This window comes from Odocoileus virginianus, chromosome 13 (assembly GCF_023699985.2).
Source record: "Odocoileus virginianus isolate 20LAN1187 ecotype Illinois chromosome 13, Ovbor_1.2, whole genome shotgun sequence".
Lineage (NCBI taxonomy): Eukaryota > Metazoa > Chordata > Mammalia > Artiodactyla > Cervidae > Odocoileus > Odocoileus virginianus.
In genome coordinates, this window is record NC_069686.1 from 4,510,731 (window position 1) to 4,533,175 (window position 22,445).

Here is a 22,445-nt window from a genome sequence, read left to right on the forward strand (position 1 = left end):
TTATGCAGTCATATTTGGCATCAGTAAAACACCAATGCTGGCTCTTTCTCCTCAAAGCCAACTAAGTTTTCATTCAGCAAGAAAAAAAAAAAAAAGCTGAGTAAGAGAAGCCTTAACCCCCATGAAAAAGAGAGCAGCTCAGTTACCGTCCTACCCTCCTTCTCTGCAGCAGAGCTGGGTAACAGCTAAATTACACACACACACAGCCATACACACACATATATATGTGAAATCTGCCTTTCAACAGGTCAAAAATTTGGCTACAAAATTATAAAACTGCCCCTCTTCACCTGAATTAAATGATTCTTGAGTACAAGATGGGGGGAAAAAAAAGCATTTCTGAGAAGTATACTTTTCAGATCTATACCTAAAAAGGCACAGGATCATTCCTGCAGCAGCCACCACATAAGCAGGGTGTGTGTTATGCTTTTTCTGTCGTGGATAAAGGACAGGTTCCAGGACATCAGCACAGAAGAGCTGGTTCTCAGAATCTATCTAAAAACCTACAAGCAAACTCATTTCTGAACTGTCCTCACACAGCACACTACAGAATCTTTAAGAATTTTTTTGTCAAAGCACTTCTTCCGACCTTATAATAAACTGCTTCCATGAATGAAGGATACACTCATTCATTTATGTACTGCCACATAATAAGCACTTTTAAAAAAGCTTTTTAAAATGACAACTGAGTGGCCAGTACATTTGATTTAACAACCATAAATAAAAAGTCACCTCCACTATCACCAAGCCCTACAGAATGCAGAAATCCTCCTCCAATAAACATCTGATTATTTAAGTTATCCTTAAAATAATTTCTTTCTGTAACATATCGCTTCTTAATCTTGGATTTCAGATACTTTCTTTACTTGGCACTAGAGACAGAGAGGGCTGGGAAGCTGGTAGGGGACACAGGCTTCAGCAAAGACAGAAAAAAGGGCGCTGTAGGAGCGTTCTGAATGGAAACTGCACTCCCTCTATTGGGAGCAAAGAGCTCGAGTTCCTCGGGTAAGACCAGGAAAAAGGCTGCTGCTTTTCATCAGACCATTTGCGCATTATGGGCATGAAATGACAGTAATTAGATGTGCTAACCAGGCTGTTCATCAAGTTTTCCTAAGCATACCTTCATGTGCAGTCTTGCACATTGGTGAAATGCCACAGAAATGGTAGAATAATATAAAAGGAATGTGTGAGCATTCTCATCTTCTAAGTGCTAGGTTAATGGGAGGAATGGGAGGGGAAAAAAAAGCTGAGAAATAAAGTTCTTTGTACCAAGTGTCAACATGATATTTAAGTTACTTTTAAAAGTGTTAGAGCAAGTTCTAAAAGAGAAAAATGGAGAGATAAAAACAGTAAGACTGCCTTAGACAAATGTTAAGTCCTAAAAGGGAGAGAAAAAAGTTAAGCATTTGTAGAAAATAAAGAGTACAGAATGGCAAAAGATACTACATGAGAAAATTAAGACTATAAGAGCAACACATAGCACAGAGTAAAAGCCCGTTAATGTGTTGGGAGGACAAGGTTATGTCGTCTGTCTTTCTGCCAGGGCAACAAAAAACAGCCTGCTAATAAAACACCTTATAAATAATGAAATCATTTTTACTTAAGTTCATCTAGGAATATCTAATGAATGTCTACAACAGCTTAACTAAAGTAAAAGAAGTGACAGACCAGGAAAAAAAAAAATGTGATATAAGCAGCACTGTCTAATGGGCAGTTTGGGACTAAAGGTTCTAATCACCATATAAATCACTCAAGAAAGTCACTGTAAATCTCTCAGCCTCAGTTTCCACTTCCACTGTATGGAAATAATAATGCTCACTACAATTACTTAAAGGAGAAATTTTCTGAATGTGAATAGTACAGATTAAAGCAAACTTAGAAAATGTGACCACATCATAAAAATACAAGATGATATCAAACTAAAAACAACTATTAATAAAATTATTCCCTAATAAAACGAGAAATAAAAGTTAAAATCTCTTTTTAAGAGAGCTTTTCTTTCCTCAGTTTTCTCAAAGGGTCATTAACCCAAAGGCAAGCTCTCAGAAGAGAGGTAAAAAAGAAGGTAGAAAATAGTTGGCTTGCAACATTTCATGACAATGGTGGAGAATTGGGGAAGATACACAGGGTTAGTTGAGGCTGACAAGAGATTTCTCTGATAAGCAGCAAAAATGTGAAGTTGAGAAACTTAGTTTCATGTGCAATTTCCTGACAGAATCCATCTCCCGCCAGAAAGTTTGCTCCAAAACAGTAGCAGAATCCCCATTTTCACTCAATGACTTATTTTCATTAAATGGCTTTAAAATTAAGGTTTACATATATGAGCAGGCTATTAATATCATGCCAAGAAATTCTACAAAGAGTAGAATGTGTGTTCGGGGGAAGCAGGTGAAGAAGAAAGAGGGAAGGACAGCAGATAGGAAGGGAGAAGGGAGAAAGAAAGGGAGGGAGAGAATGAAGAAGGGAGGAGGAAGCACAGGAGAGCGGGAGGAAAAGGAAATTTAAAAAAGGGAAGGGAAGCAGGGAGGGAGAGGGAGGGGAAGAGGATGTGAGACAGAGACAGGAGGATTTGAGAAGACAACCAGCAAGATGCCCTGTGGATGCACTTCTAATCCAAAGCATGCTTTAAGGGCAGTTGCTTCAGGGAATGTGACCTTGACAACCAAGGAGTGACAACCAGCCAAACAATGACAAGAACATTTTTCAAACCCTCCAAAAGAACTAAGTTATTTGGCTGCTTTCAGCATTTGACTTCTCCACGATAAAGCACGTTTAATACATTTTGGCTGACTCTGGCTGACCAGTGAGGTTTCACCAACAGGAACTTTTGAAAAATTATCATATACATATTCAGAAAGAAATGTGCATAATATTGTGCTGAATGTTATTTCAGAACTATAATTCCAGTCTCATTTACTTTTCATCAAAAAAAAAAAAAAAACCCAGCTACAGTCAACATTTATATGATGTAAAACAGACGCATTAACTATAAATTCTATGTATTTGCTCTTTTCCTCCATAATATTTATCCTATAAACCTTGGGCCTTAATCAGGAGAAATCAACATAGAACTTGCTTTCTAAATAAAAATGACAGAATCTACACATGTATATTATTTATGATAAGAAAAAAGAACCAATATAGCCAGAACCACACTATGTTCAGTTCTTGAAGAGGCTCAGTCATGTCTGACTTTGCAACTCTATGGACTGTAGCCTACCAGGCTCCTTCGTCTATGGGGTTTTCCAGGCAAGAGTACTGGAGTGGGGTGCCATTTCCTTCTCCAAAAGGGTTGTGAAGATGGTTACAAAGATGAAGGGAGAAATCGGATGTATGCTTTTAAAAGCAGATGCAGACTGGGACAAGACTGAAAGGGGCCTTCATCCAGGTTAAGTAGTTTGGACTTCATCTCTGGTCATGAGAACATTGTTGAGGAAATTTAAACAGCAGAATACCAGGATCAAAAGCTGCTTCAGAAAGAGAAAACTATTAGAAACATGTAAGATGTTTTGCAGGTCTAAGAGCTAAATGGTGAACAAAAACGGTGATGACCTGAGTACCACAGACCAAGCTTGTGACAGCTCGTCAAAGTACAAGTGGAAAGCAGGGATGGATGCAAAGAAACATTAGCAAGGAAGAACTTCTAGAACCTTCTGCCTGGTGACTAATCACTGACTAATATTAGGGGTGTGCAATAGGAGAGACAAAGAAAAATAGAAAATGAGAGGGAGGAATATGAAATTATTTCCAGAGCGACAGAGAGAATGAAGATGCCATTAATAGAAACAGAGGTGCAACTGACATCGCTTAGTGAAAAAGTTCCTTTTCTTTTTTGTCAAATTGAGGTAAGGCAGTCTAGTCAAGGAGAAATGATCCAGAGGCTGCTGAATATAAAGTTTGAGCTCTGCTTTGAGATGGAAGATGCAGTCAGGGAAGCAGTATGGTTTTAAAGCTCTCCAGGTGTTGCCAACAGAAGTCAGGACTGAGAACCATTTTCCATTTTGCAGGACGGTCTGTGACCAGGGCACATCCACCCACACCTTGTCTTTGGGGTCACAGGACAAGAAGTAACTGTAAATAAGGCTCCAATCATGTTTAATGGGGGGGGGGGGGGAAGCAAGCCTTATAATCTAGTGTTGCTCATTATAGCATCATTTTTAAAATATATGTAAAATGAGAACTGTATAACATATCTTAAGAATAAGAAAACTGTTCATTTTCTTCTTAAAATTTGAACACAAAAATTAAATGGAATTTGAATTTCATTTATTCTGCCTTGTGTTCCCATCTTTTCCATTTTTCCCCACATCCTCCCACTCAAACAACTCAAGGCTGCAAACGCTTCTGGTCTCAGTTCTCTCATCTGTAAGAATGAGTGAGTTTATCTGCTTCCCTTCTTCCCCCAGGGGTCTATGGTGTAGAGCAAAATGAGAAATCACAGCAAAAGTGCTTTGTAAATTATAAAATAGGTCAACCAATGTAAAATACCATTATTATAACTAAGCCTAGGGTGTAATTTTTAACTCCTTCAATTACTCTCCATAAGAAAACATGCCTTCGCTTCTTGGCCTGTATACACTATTTAAACTTTATGTAAGTTTGGCAATATAGTCATCATAAATTAACGAATACAAGAAAAAAAAAATAGTGCCAATGTCTTATTTTTCATCATTACTTTTCCTTTTCTTCTGAAGCACAGCTAATTTACAATGTTCTGTTCGCTTCTGGGGTACAGCAAAGCGATTCTGTTTTGTGTGTGTGTGTGTGTGTGTGTGTGTGTGTACGTATTCTTTCCCATTATAGCTTATTACAACTTATTAAAAGACACTGAATATAGTTTCCTGTTCTATATAGTAAACCCTTGTTGTTTATTTATTTTATAGACAGTAATTTGCATCTGCTGATCTCAAGCTCCTAGTTTATCCTTCTCACCTACAATCTTTCCCCTTTGGTAATCGCAAGTTTGTTTTCTATATTTTTCATAATTTTCAAATCACAATTTTTCTGACTTTTCACTTTAAACCTAAGACATTTCTGGAGAAATTTTACTGAAGTCACTTTAATATTTTTGCTTAGTATGAACACTGATTCATTAGCTTTCATTAGGGTATGGATATAAGTTGGTAACAATTTTCTATAACAAGAAAAATGAGACATAAAACAGTCCTACAGCTTGCCAAAGGTATTTAGACACCTTCAGAAATCAGAAGCAGCAGTCCTCCTCCTCACTGCTTCCTCATTAATCCAGGCACTCTTCCTTCAGAAGAAAGGAATTTTTAATTAGCACTTTTTTTAACGTGAATTTTATTTCCCTTTAGATGTTTATTATCACTCCAAATGACAACAATAAATGCAGCTGCTGATACTGTAAATGGCATTCTCCTGCACCTGGGATTCCAACGCTTGTTAAACTTTAAAAGTACCTTTCCACAAAATTAAGCACTTTGTTGTTTAGTCATTTCAGTCCTGTTTGATTCTTTGCAACCCCATGGACTGCAGCCACCAGATTCCTCTGTCCATGGGACTGTCCAGGCAAGAATACTGGAGTGTGTTACCATTCCCTTCTCCAGGAGATCTTTCCAAGCCAGGGATGGAATCCACATCTCCTGCACTGGCAGCGGATTCTTTACCACTGAGCCACCAGGAAAGCATAAGTTTGCATCAATCTTTTTTAAATCTGAAAAGCTCAGAAGTAGACACCTTTGTTTATATATATTTCGGAGTTTTCCAATCTCAAAGATGACTTTATATTTTTTTAAGTTAGGCTATTTCTAGAGCTCACTTGTCTATTAGCAACGATGTTAGTGAAGAAAGTTTCAAAATGTTATATGAAACCAAACCAACTTCAATTTTACCTTACCATTAAAGGCCCAAGTGGGAGATCATGTAAATCTGTGAGGTCACAGTATATTCAACAACTACAAAGAGTTGTTGAATATAGTCAACTAGTCACAAATTAGACATCCAGCTTCGCAATCAAAAAATAGGAAATATGTCAGGCCAACAGTCAACATTACTGCATTTTCCATGGTAAAAACACTTAAAAGTTTATCATTATGTCACATATCTTTACACCACTAAACTCAGAGGGTTGCCACAGAATTTGCAAAACATTCCATCAACGTGAAAGTATTTAAATGCTAATTCTTGTTACTGTAACTCTTGACAAAAGACAACATGTATTTTCAAAATTATTAGAATTAATATGAGCACTCAGAGCAACTAAAATCCTCTGCAATATAAAGGGATACACGTAAAACTATCTGGAGACAAAAAAATTTAAATAACAAAAAAAGCTGAAAATATGATTACATCAAATGAGAAGGCAGTAAATGCTTCCTGAAGTTAATGATTATTTTTATCACTTTGGAAAATCTGTGTTCAGGTCTCATAAAAAGCAATGACGCTGGAGAAAACAAAATTGAGTTCACTACAGAGGAGGTCTAGTTTCCACCAACTGCTTCCAACATTTACTGCTGCAAAGGTTGTCACCAAAATGAATGATAATCAGCAACTCTCAGAAAGAATAAATCCTGATGAATATTATTAAGAGTCAAGGAGAAACACTTAATCATCCTCAAATTAGGTATGTATGAATAGGAAAAAATGATTCTAAAAAGCACTGACCATTAAAATTATCCTTCCCACCTCCCCAAAAAGCAATACTTTAAAATATAGAAAAAAACAAAACTATGTTGCTACGATTTATAAGAGCTAAGAACAGTTCTCCCTGTTGGAAACACGATTTAAACATCAAAAGACAGCCAGTGAACACTGATTAAATCAGTATTTCTAACGCTAAAAAAGGTGATGGGTGGTGAGAATGATGTCAGCGTTTGGTGACCTGAGAGACAACTTTTAATCCAATAATGACAATAACTCTGTTCCAAATCCTGTGCAACGCGAAACGTTGGCAATTTGAAACATAACTGAAATGACCTGTGGTGAGTGAAAACTCAGCAAACACCCTTGTTCTTTCTGAACAATGACCCAAATAATGGATCACTATAAAAAGAACAGATGACACATCCAATTCATCTGTTCAGCCTCCAATGTGCACAGGTTTGACAGCCTCAGAGATAAGACACAATGAATTTCCTACGACAGAATGGTCATTTTAGTCATCGGAATGTCTGGAAAAGGAGCAGACGAGGAGGAACAGAATCAGACTGCGAGGCGTAAAGAATGAGGGAGGGCTTTGGGGAGAGCGAAAAACACGGGTGTTTAAGTAAGTCTGTGAAGCAAAAAAGACGACTACAGGAAAGGCTAACTTTAACTGGTATTGGAGAGAAAGAAGTTCGGAGATGAAACTGACCAAGTCCAGGACGCCCGCAGAGGCTGTGCGGTGTTCCGCCGGACTAGCCTTTGTTGATTTCCCTCTTTCCCCTAATGTTAAGCACAGGTCTGCTGCAAAGCGCTCCCTGTGAAGAAGGGAGAAGGGGGAGCTGGGTGATGAGCAGTGCGGGGGTTCACCTCCCCCAAGTATTTCACCCACCCAGAATCTAACTCGCCCAGTGAGGGGGAGGGAAGGTTAGAAGGAACGGAGAGAAAGACGCCGGGCTCTTTTGCAGAGGTCGCTCCCTATGGGAAATCGCAGGGTGGGTGCTCTTGATGGCGGAGGGGGCCAACTCCCCCTCCAAGTGTGGCCACTTACGAAGACGCGCTGGGCACGAAGAAGTCCACCGCGAAGCCGAAGTAACTTCCCTCTGGGCCGGAGTACTCCGCAGGACTCTCCACATCTAGATTGAAGGCGCCGCAGAAAGGCAGCAGGATTCCGGGGAGAAGGAGCAGGAGGCGGCGGGGGCGAAGGCGCAGTCGCCGCCGCGGCGGAGAAGCCATCGTGGAAGCGCGCGGGGCGCCGAGCCCGGAGCCGCGGCCGCCCCGCCCGGAGCGCACGGTGCCCGCGGCCCGCCGCCTGCGCGCGCCGAAACTTGCCAGCTGCTCGCTTCCCCGCGAGTCCCGGACAGCGCTGGGGGAGGAAGGAGGGCCGAGCTGCGGGGCGGCCGCCCGGGAAGTGGGGCGCAGCGCGCGCGGGGCGGGGACAGCGGCGCGGGCGGCCCCTGCCTCCCTCCCGCTCGGCCGCTCAGCCGCTCAGCGTCGCGCCTCCCGCTCGGGACTGCCGGGAGGGGCGCCGCACCCCCGGCCGGGGTCCTGCCTCGGCCAGTGGGAGGAGGCAGGGCAGGAGGAGGAGCCGCCCTGGAGGCTGAGCCAGTTCGCGGGAGGAAGTGGGGGAGGAGAGTCCGCCTCGGACTGGGGCGAGCCGAGCACACTTCCGTGCGCGCTGGCGATCACCTTCTGTCCCAAGGACGGGACTCGAGGATCCAGGCCCCAGACCCTCAGAGCCCGGGTCAGCGGCAGCGCTCCTAGACTAGGCCTCAGACCGAGAACCGGAGTGGGGAGTCGGGCGGGGGGGGGACAAGGTGGGGGACGATGGTCGGTGGAGGAGATGCTCGAGCGTCCCAACCCGCCCCAGCCCGTCCCAACTCCGTCCCCTACGGAGTGCCAAGGGCAGCCGGATTCCGCCGGCAACTCTTGTGCGACTTTTATTTAAAAATGAGTAAAGCTTTGTCCGTTTCTCGTGTTTCTGGTACTTTAAAGCTCTCAGACACTCACAGACGAAACTCTGTAATTACTGCTCGTTTTCCTCCCCAACTCTAGCCCACACACAGACGTGAACTTAATTATAAGCTTTCCAGAATGCTAGCACAGCCTCTTCCAGGGGAGTCGTATTAAAGCTGATCTTCCCCAAAAAAATAAATAAATAAAGCTGATCTTCAGCCGACCATGAAAGGATGGGCAGGGCAGAGAACCGCAATAATGGTTTTAAATTACGTCAGATTAGTCAAAACCTTATTCCTAGTTTATTGGTATAGAAGTACAAAGGTGTGATCACTCACATTCACCTAGAGCCAGACATCCTGGAATGTGAAGTCCAGTGGGCCTTAGGAAGCATCACTACGAACAAAGCTAGTGGAGGTGATGGAATTCCAGTTGAGCTATTTCAAATCCTAAAAGATGATGATGTGAAAGTGCTGCACTCAATATGCCAGCAAATTTGGAAAACTCAGCAGTGGACACAGGAGTGGAAAAGGTGTTTTCATTCCAATCCCAAAGAAGGGCAATGCCACAGAATGTTCAAACTACCACACAGTTGCACTCATCTCACACGCTGGGAAAGTGATGCTCAAAATTCTCCAAGCCAGGCTTCAGCAATACATGAACTGTGAACTTCCAAATGTTCAAGCTGGTTTTAGAAAAGGCAGAGGAACCAGAGATCAAATTGCCAACATCTACTGGATCATTGAAAAAGCAAGAGAGTTCCAAAAAAAAGCTATTTCTGCTTTATTGACTATGCCAAAGCCTTTGACTGTGTGGATCACAATAAACTGTGGAAAATTCTGACAGAGATAGGCATACCAGACCACCTGACTTGCCTCTTGAGAAACCTGTATGCAGGTCAGGAAGCAAGTTAGAACTGGACATGGAACAACAGACTGGTTCCCAATAGGAAAAGGAGAACCTATATTGTATAGGCTGTATATTGTCACCCTGCTTTGGTGGGCTGCCCTCTATGGGGTCACACAGAGTCGGACACGACTGAAGCGACTTAGCAGCAGCAGCAGCAGAGTGCATCATGAGACACGCTGGGCTGGAGGAAGCACAAGCTGGAATCAGATTGCCAGGAGAAATATCAATAACCTCAGATAGGCAGATGACACCACACTTATGGCAGAAAGTGAAGAGGAACTAAAGAGCCTCTTGATGAAAATGAAAGAGGAGAGTGAGAAAGTCGGCTTAAAACTCAATATTCACAAAACTAAGATCATGGACTCTGGTCCCATCACTTCATGGCAAATAAATGGGGAAACAGTGGAAGCAGTGTCAGACTTTATTTTTCTGGGCTCCAAAATCACTGCAGATGGTGATTGCAGCCATGAAATTAAAAGACGCTTGCTCCTTGGAAGAAAAATTATGACCAACCTAGACAACATACTAAAAAGCGGAGACGTTACTTTGCCAACAAAGGTCCATCTAGTCAAGGCTGTGGTTTTTCCAGTAGTCAAGTATGGATGTGAGAGTTGGACTATAAAAAAAAGCTGAGCGCTGAAGAATTGATGTTTTTGAACTGTGGTATTGTAGAAGACTTTTTTTTTTTTTAATTTCTTTTTTTTGTAGAAGACTCTTGAGAGTGCCTGGGACTGCAAGGAGATCCAACCAGTCCATCCTACAGGAGATCAGTCCTGGGTGTTCATCAGAGGGACTGATGTTGAAGCTGAAACTCCAATACTTTGGCCACCTGATGTGAAGAGCTGACTCATTTGAAAAGACTCTGATGCTGGGAAAGATTGAAGGCAGGAGGAGAAAGGGACGACAGAGGATGAGATGTTTGTATGGCATAACCGACACAATGACATGGGTCTGGGTGGACTCCGGGAGTTGGTGATGGACAGGGAAGCCTGGCATGCTGTGATTCATGGGGTTACAAAGAATCGGACACGACTGAGCGACAGAACTGAACTGAAGGATTTTAGACTTGGAAGAAGGAATATGCACCTGAGGTCCCTTGGGGCTAGCTGGCTAATGGTGTTTTTCCACCCCGCCCAGGCCTTGAAGCAAGATTGAGGGCTGAACCTTGAACTTTTCTTTTGTATTCACAAGTCCTAACACCTTGCCAGGCAGTTAGTAAGCAATCAATAAAATGTTGAGGGGATGAATGAGATGAGATGAAATGATGAGTAAACTTTGCCCAGAGACGCAACTTCCTCATATCCTGTGCTAAAGAATTTGGTGGACAAGACAAGAGTATAAATGCATTGTTTGGATTTTTAGAACAGTTTAAAAAGTACTAAAACAGTAATTTTGAATTTGAACCTAAAAGTTCTTAATCCTGTGCAGGGATATGTATGTAAAATGAAATATCTAATTTGAATGTATAGTACTTAATTGCATCATATACTTTGATTTTTAAATGTGACTAATAGTTATGCAACACAACCTTAGGCATGTTTTATAAAGTATGGTCCAACACTTGCCTAAAGGAAATTACTATGGGAGATTTCCTTTAGGCAAGTGTTGGACCATACTTTATAAAACATGCCTAAGGTTGTGTTGCATACTTGTTCATAAATAGAAATGTACCTTTCTCCTCCCCATATTCTCTGGTACACAAAACAGGCCATGGGTATGTACACACAAACCCAAAGGGTCATCTATGCCTTAAAAGCCTGAGAATCAGTTCCCTTGGAAATCCAAGAGATAGGGAGAGAAACTGAAGTTTGAATGAATGAAGCCCACATTTCTATGAGGAGACAGACAGGGTAAGCCAGTACCTTAACCCCGAGGGTTGTGAATGCAGACATGTTTGTTATAGAGTAGTCAGGCTTGATCAGTCATCTATCCAGCACCTTGCAAACTGAGGAAGTTTACTACGTGAATGAAGCAACCAAGTCGCTTCAGTCATGTCTTACACTTTTCGACCCCATGGACTGTAACCCACCAGGCTCCTCTGTCCATGGGATTCTCCAGGCAAGAGTACTGGAGTGGGTTGCCATGCTCTCCTCCAGGGGAATCCCCACCCAGGGATCGAACCTGTGTCTCCTAACGTCTACCTGCATTGGCAGGGGGATTCTTGACCACTAGCACCACCTGAGAAGTGTGCATAGCAATTCAGCCCATGCTTATTCAGAATCCACAGTATGCCAGGTATTGTGTGCATAAGAAAGGGCAAGAGCATATTTTATGCTACAAAGAAAAACTGTGCTACCCACCATTCCCATGGCATTCTTTAAAACTACATTATAACAATTTTCCAACTTAAGAGAACTAGATATCAACATTAAGTATAATCACTTTTTAAATCAAGAAAATTAAATAGTAAAAAGATTTTTACTTTGAATTTACCCCACACTGCTTTGTCCTATGGTTAAAATCCTGAGTCCACTGATTTCTGTAAATTCAAATGCCTGAGTTCAACTCCTGGCTTCACCAAATACTAGTTAGTTGTGTGATGCTGGGCAAATCACTCCAATCATCATGTGCCTCAGTTTTCTTTTCAAAGAAAGCTCAGTTCTGTTACCATAAAATAAGAGGAATTTCACATTTTTATCTTTCAACCAACATCAAGGAGGATTCAGTTCATAATCCACAGAAACCCTTTCAAAATCCTCCTTTTCCGCCACCCATTTCTCCCGAGCCCTTAATCCACTAAACCCAACCCTACGATGTTTGTTGCTATTGCTTTCCAGCTATTTATTAGGAAGATTGACTTGGCCTTGGCCTCTCTGGCTTCACTCCCTTCTGGATGAAGGCATTCATTTCTTTTTATATTTGTTTTTATTGAGATAACATTGGCTTATTACATTATACAAGTTTTATGGGTACAACATTATATTTCTACTTCTATGTACCCTACAGAATTGCCTTTTCCTATCTGTATCACAAAAGATCCCCAGCTAGCACTTGGGTGTGTGGAACAGAAGAAAAGGAAGGCAAAAAACTTGTCTTTCTGGGCTTTCTTTCCTAATCTGCTCCCTCAGGGTTAGGGTTGCCCAGGTCTCTGTCTTTGATTCACTGCATTTCTCATTCTACACATCACTAACATTATCTTACTCATTGTCATGATCTCACCACTCCGCACCCCTCAAAGTAGCTTTAACTATATTAAATCAATTAATTACTCATAGTGTCCCCAAAGTGCCATCTTTGTTCACAAGGTCTCTATCTTCCTAGAAAACATTAGATCTCCACGTCAACCAGCCGACATCCTTCTGCAATTTAAACCTACACAACGTCCTCTCCCTGGCAGTTTCTTACTCTTCTTTCAAGATGTTTATCAGTCATCATCATGTTCTCAGGAAGCCTTCTTTTTTTTTTTAATTTTTAATTTTTTATTAGTTGAAGGCTAATTACTTCACAATATTGTAGTGGTTTTTGTCATACATTGACATGAATCAGCCATGGATATACATGTATTTCCCATCCCGATCCCCCCTCCCACCCCCCTCTCCACCCGATCCCTCTGGGTCTTCCCAGTGCACCAGGTCCGAGCACTTGTCTCATGCATCCAACCTGGGCTGGTGATCTGTTTCACCCTAGATAATATACATGTTTCGATGCTGTTCTCTTGAAACATCCCACCCTCGCCTTCTCCCACAGAGTCCAAAATCTGTTCTATACATCTGTGTCTCTTTTTCTGTTTTGCATATAGGGTTATCGTTACCATCTTTCTAAATTCCATATATATGTGTTAGTATCTTTCTGGCTTACTTCACTTTGCATAATGGGCTCCAGTTTCATCCATCTCATTAGAACTGATTCAAATGAATTCTTTTTAATGGCTGAGTAAGATTCCATGGTGTATATGTACCGCAGCTTCCTTATCCATTCATCTGCTGATGGGTCAGGAAGCCTTCTATCAGGAACCATGACTCTTGTTTTTGTATCCTCTGAGCTGAATACTGAGCACAAAAATAGAAGTTATTCCATTGTGCAGAGATTTACTAATAACATTTTTATTAAGTATATTCAGTATGTGCTGGGCACTGTGCTAAAGTCCTATCAGATAGGTTCTATTAGTATGCCCAACTGAAAGATGAGGAAACTGATTCTCTCTTAGATCGAATTTTTCCAGAGTCACAAAGGTAGTGTGTTGAGACTGATTTTGAATGCATGATTGTCCAACTGCAAGCTCACACCCACTATCACTAGTTACCTCTTACAGTATAAAGATACATAATGTAACAATACAAGGCTAAAATAAACAAGTAATAAATTCAAAGTGATCTGAAAATTTAAATTATCTTTACCCTTAGTCCATCTGAATTTTTTACCAATAAAATATTTTAATCAAACTTTATTATTACTTGTATTCATCACTAAATTGGTAAGGTTTGTCTCAGAAAAAGGGCTTCCCTAGCTCAGATGGTATAGAATTTGCCTGCAATGCAGGAGATCAGGGCTCGATCCCTGGGTCGGGAAGATCCACTGGAGAAGAGAATGGCTACCCACTCCAATATTCTTATTTGGAGAATTTCATGGACAGAGGAGACTGGTGGGCTACAGTCACAAAGAGTCAGATGCAACTGAAGTGATTTAGCATGCACACACACATTCCATCTTCTAATCTCATGTCCTCTGGCCTCCTTATCCTTGTGGACAAGGAAAGGCGCTGGCGATGATCTCTAGGTCCTCCGCCGCTGAGAACCTGGGGCCTCATGAGGGTGGTTGTTGTGAGTTTCCATGGAATAACGTCACCTGGTCTCTTTCAACTCTCTTGCCCCAACACTAGGCAGAATTATGATGTCTGCTAAGGAGAAACTGGCTCACATCCGTGAATGTCAAGGGAGGGAAATGTTTCTCATCCTCATCTGTAAGTAACACATTTATATTTTCATAACAGTAGCAAATCAATTATTTGCAGAATTTAGAACAGATGCTTTTTCCATGTACTAGGAAAAGTTAGTTACAAACTTGTTTCAGATAGGTATTGGGGAAATGTGTAAATATCTTCATTCCTTTGTATAAAGAACAAGACATAGATAACTAATATTTTGAAGTTTCAAAAACAAAATTGCAACTCTTCTCTAAACTCTTTTTTTGAAAGGATTTAACTTAAATGGACTATTGCTGAATAAAACTATCCAGGAAACTTCTTTGGATTTTTCCCCCTTAAGACTGAGTACGTTGGTAAGCCAAATAAAATATGTACTGCTTTTTATCTCTAGCTTGATTAATAGGTAACATTTCACTATCTGAATATTTCTTTTCTGTCCACCATGCATCTAGTTTATTCATCTCACTTATACAATCTGATTTTTACATTTTCCTATTTTCTTTTTAATATCATGGGATTTAAAGATCAAACTGAAAAGGCCATATTGATTACTTTTGTATAAAAACCTTAAAAGAATGTACACATATGAATACTAAAATAGAATTTAACTGAAATGGAGCAGGACTCTATGATCCTTAACCACCACTCCCCCTGACCCCACCCCTGCCACCATGTCTTCTGTCTGCCTTTTGCCCGTGGAAAACTTTAGTCAAAGAGTAAGTTTAATCAGAGAAGTGAGAAATGCTGAAATAAAGGAAAACAGTCATAGGAGACTAAATAATAGTAATGCAGTCATCAAGCACAGTCAAGGACCTTTAGTTCTTTCTCGAGGGCTATAGATAGTATTCTGAGCCATATGCTGTGAGCTGTCTTATAGATACCAAGACACCAGGTGGAGTTAACTGCATGATGAGCAGACTGTACCCAGATATGAGCTGCCACAATTTCAAGAATTGACCGCAAAGAAATGGGAACAAATGGACCCTGGAACTGAAGATTAACTGTATCTAAAACAATCAAGATGATCCTAGTCAGACCACTGATGATCAATTTGATGATGACTATCAGAGCTGACTGTGCGAAGAACTGACTCATTTGAAAAGACTCTGATGCTGGGAAAGATTGAAAGCAGGAGAAGGGGACAGCAGAGGATGAGATGGTTGGATGGCATCACCTACTCAATGGACATGAGTTTGAGTAAACTCTGGGAGTTGGCGATGGACAGGGAGGCCTGGCGTGCTGCAGTCCGTTCGGTCAAAAAGAGCTGGACACAATTGAGTGACTGAACTGAACTGATGACCTTAAATTGAGAATATGAAAATGATAACTCAATAAATACTCTTTCATAAATGAATGAGTGAATAATGTACTTTTTAAGAAGTAGATAAGTTCAAGAACGTCTTAATAGGTTCATTTTATAATAGCAAAGAAATGGGATTAAGTTACTAACTTCATCTAGAAAAGATGCCTGTTTTTCATCCCTTGTTACAATTTGGGATTAGGATTGTGAGTTTATGAAGGAGATAAAAATTAATCATGAATAGCAGTAGCCTGTGCACTCTTGGAATTCTCTACAGCTCATTGTAAAAAAACCACTTTACTTTCACAATAAGCATTCTTTACTCCAAGGACATGTCTGGTTTTCAGAATTTCCCTTCAAATGATCAACATGTTGTTAAAATGTAAAAGGAAAATCACATGCATTATTCCATTTAAACTAATTAAATATTACAGACTCCTCTTACATTATAACTACTTGAGGTGATTGGATTTGTTTTAAAGGCGTAAAGTGTTCATGTGTACTCTGATGTGCACTAAGAAATATTAATAGACCACATTAATAAATCACATTTCTCAATATTAATAGATCACATAACATATGTAAAAAAAAATACATGTTTGGAAGAGGGTAATATTATTTAAAATGAAAAAGTGAAGTCGCTCAGTCGTATCTGACTCTGAGACCCCATGGACTATAGCCCACCAGGCTCCTCCGTCCATGGGATTCTCCAGTCAAGAATACTGGAGTGGGTTGCCATTTCCTTCTCCAATACTACTTAAGTTACTCTTTAATCCCTGGAAAGTCAAATTAGAGGCTTAGATATAGAGAGAAAAATGTTTGTAATATATTCAGAATTAGCAAACAAATCTTTAAAAAATAATACACAAACAGAAATTTTTAAAAATCACTATTTTTCTAGTGTCATGAGTTATAAAGGGAATTATGTTATATAACTTTAAATGTCTTTGGCATTTGATAGATGATTATTCATGTTTTCCTCTTGCTAATCATTTAGTATAAATGTAGCTTTACTTTTATTGGAGATTATAAATCAAAACCTCTAATTCTCTTTTTTTCGGTCACACCACACGGCTTGTGGGATCTTGGTTCCCAGTTGCTGTTGTTCAGTTGCTCAGTTATGTCCAACTCTTTGCAACCCCATAAATTTCAGAATACCAGGCTTCCCTGTCCATCACCATCTCCCAGAGTTTGCCCAAACTCAGCTCCATTGACTCGGTGATGCCATCCAACCATCTCATCCTCTGTCATCCCCTTCTCCTCCTGCCTTCTATCTTTCCCAGCATCAGGGTCTTTTCCAGTGAGTCAGCTCTTTGCATCAGGTGGTCAAAGGATTGGAGTTTCAGCTTCAGCATCAGTCCTTCCAATGAATATTCAGGATTGATTTCCTTTAGGATGGACTGGCTTGATTTCCATGCAATCCAAGGGACTCTCAACGGTCTTCTCTAACATCACAGCTCAACAGCATCAGTTCTTCAGCACTCAGATTTCTTTATAGTCCAACTCTCACATCCATACATGACTACTGGAAAACCATAGCTTTGACTGGACAGACATTTGTCGGCAAAGTAATGCCTCTGCTTTTTAATATGCTGTCTAGGCTTGTCATGGCTTTTCTTTCAAGGAGCAAGCATCTTTTAATTTCATGGCTGCAGCCACCATCCACAGTGATTTTGGAGCCTAAGAAAATAAAGTCTGTCATTGTTTCCATTTTTTCCCCATGTATTTGCCATGAAGTGATGAGACCAGATGTCATGATTGTTTTTTGAATGCTGAGTTTTAAGCTATCTTTTTCACTCTCCTCTTTCATCTTCATCAAGAGGGATCAAATCCAGGCCCACCAGGGAATTCCCAAAACTTCTAATTCTTTTTTCCTTCAGCTTTATGATAAATTTAAATACTCATAATCAGATGATCTTTAAAAAATAAAGTCTAGAAAGTCAGGCATATTTTTATTTTCTCCTTGGAAAAAAATGGCAAGACAATGTCATTAATAACAAAACACAGCATTTGTATAATACACATGTGTGTATAGGTCTTGAAATTTTTCCTTAGATACATGATTTAATCCTACTATTGTTTAGTACTATGTCACCTAAATGATTATTAAAGTATTTTCTTATAAAAAAATTATCTCCAAAAAATGAAAAAAATTATCTCCATGTCCTCAAAAGACATAGCTAGACATGTATGTGCAAAACACAATTTTGCAGAAGAAATTTTAATATATAAAACTTTTTCATGTTCTATTAAATAAACAGCTATAACAATTTGATATATAACTCGAATAAAACATAAATTCATTCACATTACATTTTCTTTTCACTTACTTAACTTACTTAACTTACTTCACTTACTTAACTTTTCACTCCACTTAACTAGTCTTATTAAGGAATATGTTAATCATTCATTTATTCATCATATGGATGTTGCCTCTTTGTAACAATGCAGTTACTACATGTGGGTAATTTTACCCCATTTTACAGATGAAAAGAGTAAGTTTGGAGACGTTAAAGTATGCTCCCTTCAAGAGGTAGAGCCCAATTCCCCTTCCCTTGAGTGTGGACTAGATCTTGTGAATTGCTTTCAATGAATAGGATAAAAAAATTATGTGACGGTGCAACTTTGTTGACTAGGTGATAAAAGGTGTTCTTTCACTCTTCCAGATGGGAGGCTGGATGTCTTGAGGTGGGAACTTAGCAGCCACCCTGTGGAGAAGTCCACGTGGAGAGAACTGGGGGCCTCTTCCCAATAGTCATGAGAGCGAGTCCTCTTTAAAGCAGCTCCTTCTTCCCAGGTAGGCCTTCAGATACTAGCAATCGCTGCCAACATCTAATCTGAAGAGAGATGCTGAGCCAGAAACTATCCGTCTAAGCTATGGTATAATTGTTAGATAATAAATATTTGTTGCTTTAAGTCAGTACATTTTGGGGATGTTCAGCAATAGATAACTAAGACAAAAAGTTTAGAGCAGATATGTAATTTGCTAAGGCCACAGAGCTAGGAAATGTAAGAGATGTGTCAGCGAGTCAACTATAGCTAATCATGTAATTTATTGTCTAAATGGGACACTTTAGAAAGTAACAGGGATAGTGATGATAATTATATTTGTACAACAGCTATATTCTGGAACTATCTAGGGCAAACTGGGGCAGAGATTCACTCTATACAGCCTATGCTCTTTACTGCAACACAGCATTGTCTTCTGTATAAATTACTGGATACAGTGTAACTTACCCAACAACGAAGGACAGCACAGGGAAGGTGTAAACCATGTACTTCAATAAAGACTACTAGCTGCCTACCAAATATTCATTGTCCCCTTTGGTAACACGCCCACATTGTGTGATGCCAATAATGTGTCTAGCCAGAAAAAACAAATACAAAAAACCCTGCATTTGCCACCTCCCTTATAGATGACCAGAAGATGTCAGCAGAAGTTATTAGGTGGAGCTACTTAAGAAACCTCTTACAAGAGGGCTAGCTTAATTATCAGGAGTACTTTTCCTTCTCAGTTTCTTTCCTGCTGACACTTGGGAACATGGATATGCTGGTTGTAGCTGCAGCAGCCTCATTGCAAACATGAGGAGGCACATTTGGTAATGAAGGTCATGATTTAAGAATTACAGAGCAGAAAGTCTGGGCTTCTGCAAACCACGGACCCATCATTTCTGTCTTAGTAAATTTTTCTCTTATGTGAAAGAAAAAATATGCCTCTTTGTTTCAGTAGATATTACAAGGGTTTTCAGTTATACCTTGACTAACCTAATTCTAATTGATATACCCATCTTGATTCCTCAAGCAATAGATTTAAGTTTTGAGTACCAAACATTTGAATACTTACTCTATTTTGATAAAAATTGTTCTCAATATATTGAACACCCTTCCTACTTTTTAAAGTAACTAAAACAAAAGCATTGACGGTTTTCTTGATGATACAAGGTTATTATTATTTATAGAAAGGAGAGTCAGCTCACTTTTTAGTGCCCAATAGAATTTTATATGCCCTGTGGAAGCTCATTCAACTATTGGTATTATAAACCAGGTATGAATTAAGTTCTGCTAAGCAATACTCTTAGATGGCTTAGTTTGTTCCTTTTAAATGAGTCATTAGAGGGGTTTTTTCTTCTAAACTCTCTACTCTTGCTCTTTCTTAAAACTTGAAAATTAATTAAAGATTTCCACCTGTAATCATTATGGCAGGGGATTTTCATGATATGTTAAATATCTGGATTTAATAGGAAATTATTACATTTATAACAGAGTTAGATGCAGAGCTCTTAATCACATAATTGTATTAGGTTTAGCTCATAGAAATGTAAAAGAATTACATAAAAGGTTTGGTACATATTCAGCATTTTTGTGAAGCAGAACAGCATTTCCATAGTTTTCCTTTTGAGCTTTGAAAAAGTAACTTAATAGTACTATGTAATTACTAATAGTAAATTAATACTATTATGGAGATAGTTAAAATAATGCTACTCTTTAGGCAGAAATAAGATCCTCTAAGAAATTGAATTGACTTTTTTATTCTAACTATTTCAAGTTAGTTATTCTATTTCAGTTCAGAATATCCTTAAGTACAACATTTTTGAACAGTGATTGTAATACAATGCTTCCATTAGAGAATAAATGTTTTCATACATGTAAAATGTCTTGGATAAATACATGGAAGAAAGCTTCAAGGACAACCTAACAATTACATCTGACCCAAAATGCAATAGTGAATGACATTCATAAAAAGAATTTAAGCTAAGGCTGGATGATCATTTGATAGGGATATAATAAATCTTTCTATAAGTATGGAAATATTTTGTATCTATATGGTCTCTAATATTTATATTAGCTACATGTGGCTATTGAGCACTTGAAATATGGCTAGTATCACTGAGAAGGTAAATTTCAAATTGTGTTTAATTTTAATAGCCACATGTGGCTAGTGACTCTCAAACTGGATGATATAGTTATAGATGGCATTCATGGGAGTGAAATAATTAATTCTGATGGATTCTAAACTCCCTTCCACCTTTATATCATACCATAGCTGCAAAAACGTGCAATTAAACTTTATTTCTTCTCCATTTTCTTCTCTATTCAGCACCAAATTATCCCTGTTTCTAATACCTAAAATTAACCAAGGCATTAATTTAATCATCACAGAACTATAATGTGCCAAATGCAGTGAGGGAAAAAAAACACAAGAGAATCTGCTCTGGTATTAGTTTGAGGGGGGCATTAATTTTTTTAACCTTCTTGATTTTCCTCTTACTGCCCTATTTGTTTAACCTATACACTGAGCATATACATCATGAGAAATTCTGGGCTGGATGAATTACGAGCCAGAATCAAGATAGGTGGGAGAAATCTCAGCAACCTCAGAAATGCAGATGATACCACTCATAGCAGAAAGCAAAGAGGAACTAAAGATCCTCTTGATGAGGGTGAAGGAGGAGAGCGAAAGAGCAGGCTTAAGACTAAATATTAAAAGAAACTAAGATCATGGCATCCAGCCCCATTACTGCATGGCAAATAGAAGGGGAAAAGGTGGAAGTAGAGAACAGATTTCCTCTTCTTGGGCTCCAAAATTACTGCGGGTGGTGACTGCAGCCATGAAATCAGAAGACGATTGCTTCTTGGCAGGAAAACGATGACAAACTTAGTGTGCTGAAAAGCAGACACATTACTCTGCCGACAAAGGTCCATATCAAGGCTATGATTTTCGCAGTGGTTACATACAGCTGTGAGAGCTGGACCATAAAGAAGGCAGAACACCAAATAATTGATGCCTTTGAACTGTGATGCTGGAGAAGACTCCTGAAAGTCCCTTGGACAGTCCCCCAAGGAGATGAAACCAGTCAATCTTAAAGGAGATCAACTCTGAATATTCACTGGTAGGAATATTGATGAAGCTCCAATACTTTGGTCATCTGATCTTAACAGACGACTCACTGGAAAAGTCCCTGATGCTGGTAAAGATTGAGGGCAGAAGGAGAAGTGGGTGTCAGAGGAAGAGATGGCTGGATGGCATCACTGATGCAATGAACATGACCTTGGGCAAACTTCGGGAGATGGTGAGGGACAGGGAGGCCTGGTGTGCTGCAGTCCATGCAGTTGCAGAGAGTCAGACACACCTGGACAACTGAACAACAAGAACCTTCAACAACCCTTTCTTTCTGGGACACCTCTCAAATATGACGTCCAGGTAGCAGGCTGCAGACACCATACCTAAATGCTGGAACTCCCAGATTCACCAGAGATTTCTCTGCTTGGATGGAGCAAAGCCACAGGAATTGATGGGGTCATGTAGGAGCAATAAGGGTTCTGACCAGATTCAAGTTGATTTTAAAGTGATATTATTTGCACATGTGAGATGTGAGCTATAAGGAATTCCTACTATTGCCAGCCTCCTTCCCAGTGTTTCCCAGGATTCTCAAAGCAGCTTCAGCCTATATGGAGTTCTTAGTCTCACTTGTACTCCTGCATCAGGTCTGTTCGTTCATCCCTGCAGATAAACTATCTCAACTCAGATACAGAACGTGCTCCCTTTCACATCGATCCTACAAAGCAACCTAAATGCAAGGTAGCAGGATGCTGTAAAAAGTTGGAGGGTAATAGTGGGATGGGCTGTGTTGCAGCTAAATATTAAATAGCCCTGTTCCTTAAAGCCTCCAGCATTCCTACTGTGGGAATTTCTCCCAGCCTGTGTCCCCTTCTCCAATTCCTGACCTCCCATCATGTTAGTACCCACCTCTTCCAGGTCCTTTTCAGTCTCTTCTCATTCCCAAGCCCCTCTTTCTTCATTCTGGGCCATGG

General features: G+C 39.9%; 1 protein-coding gene across 3 annotated transcripts in view; it reads right to left on the reverse strand.

Annotated features, from left to right (window-relative positions):
• Nucleotides 1–22,445, reverse strand: part of ITGAV (integrin subunit alpha V) — a 131,854-nt gene that overhangs the window by 94,693 nt on the left and 14,716 nt on the right. For 2 of the 3 annotated variants that reach the window (XM_070475897.1, XM_070475896.1), the window contains exon 1: nucleotides 7,655–8,133. The exons of the other annotated variant lie outside the window; for it this stretch is intronic. In XM_070475897.1, coding sequence (XP_070331998.1) covers nucleotides 7,655–7,839 — 185 coding nt within the window. In that variant the 5' untranslated portion in view covers nucleotides 7,840–8,133. Of the gene's footprint in view, nucleotides 1–7,654; nucleotides 8,134–22,445 lie in introns of those variants that run through there. 3 annotated transcript variants of the gene reach the window in all.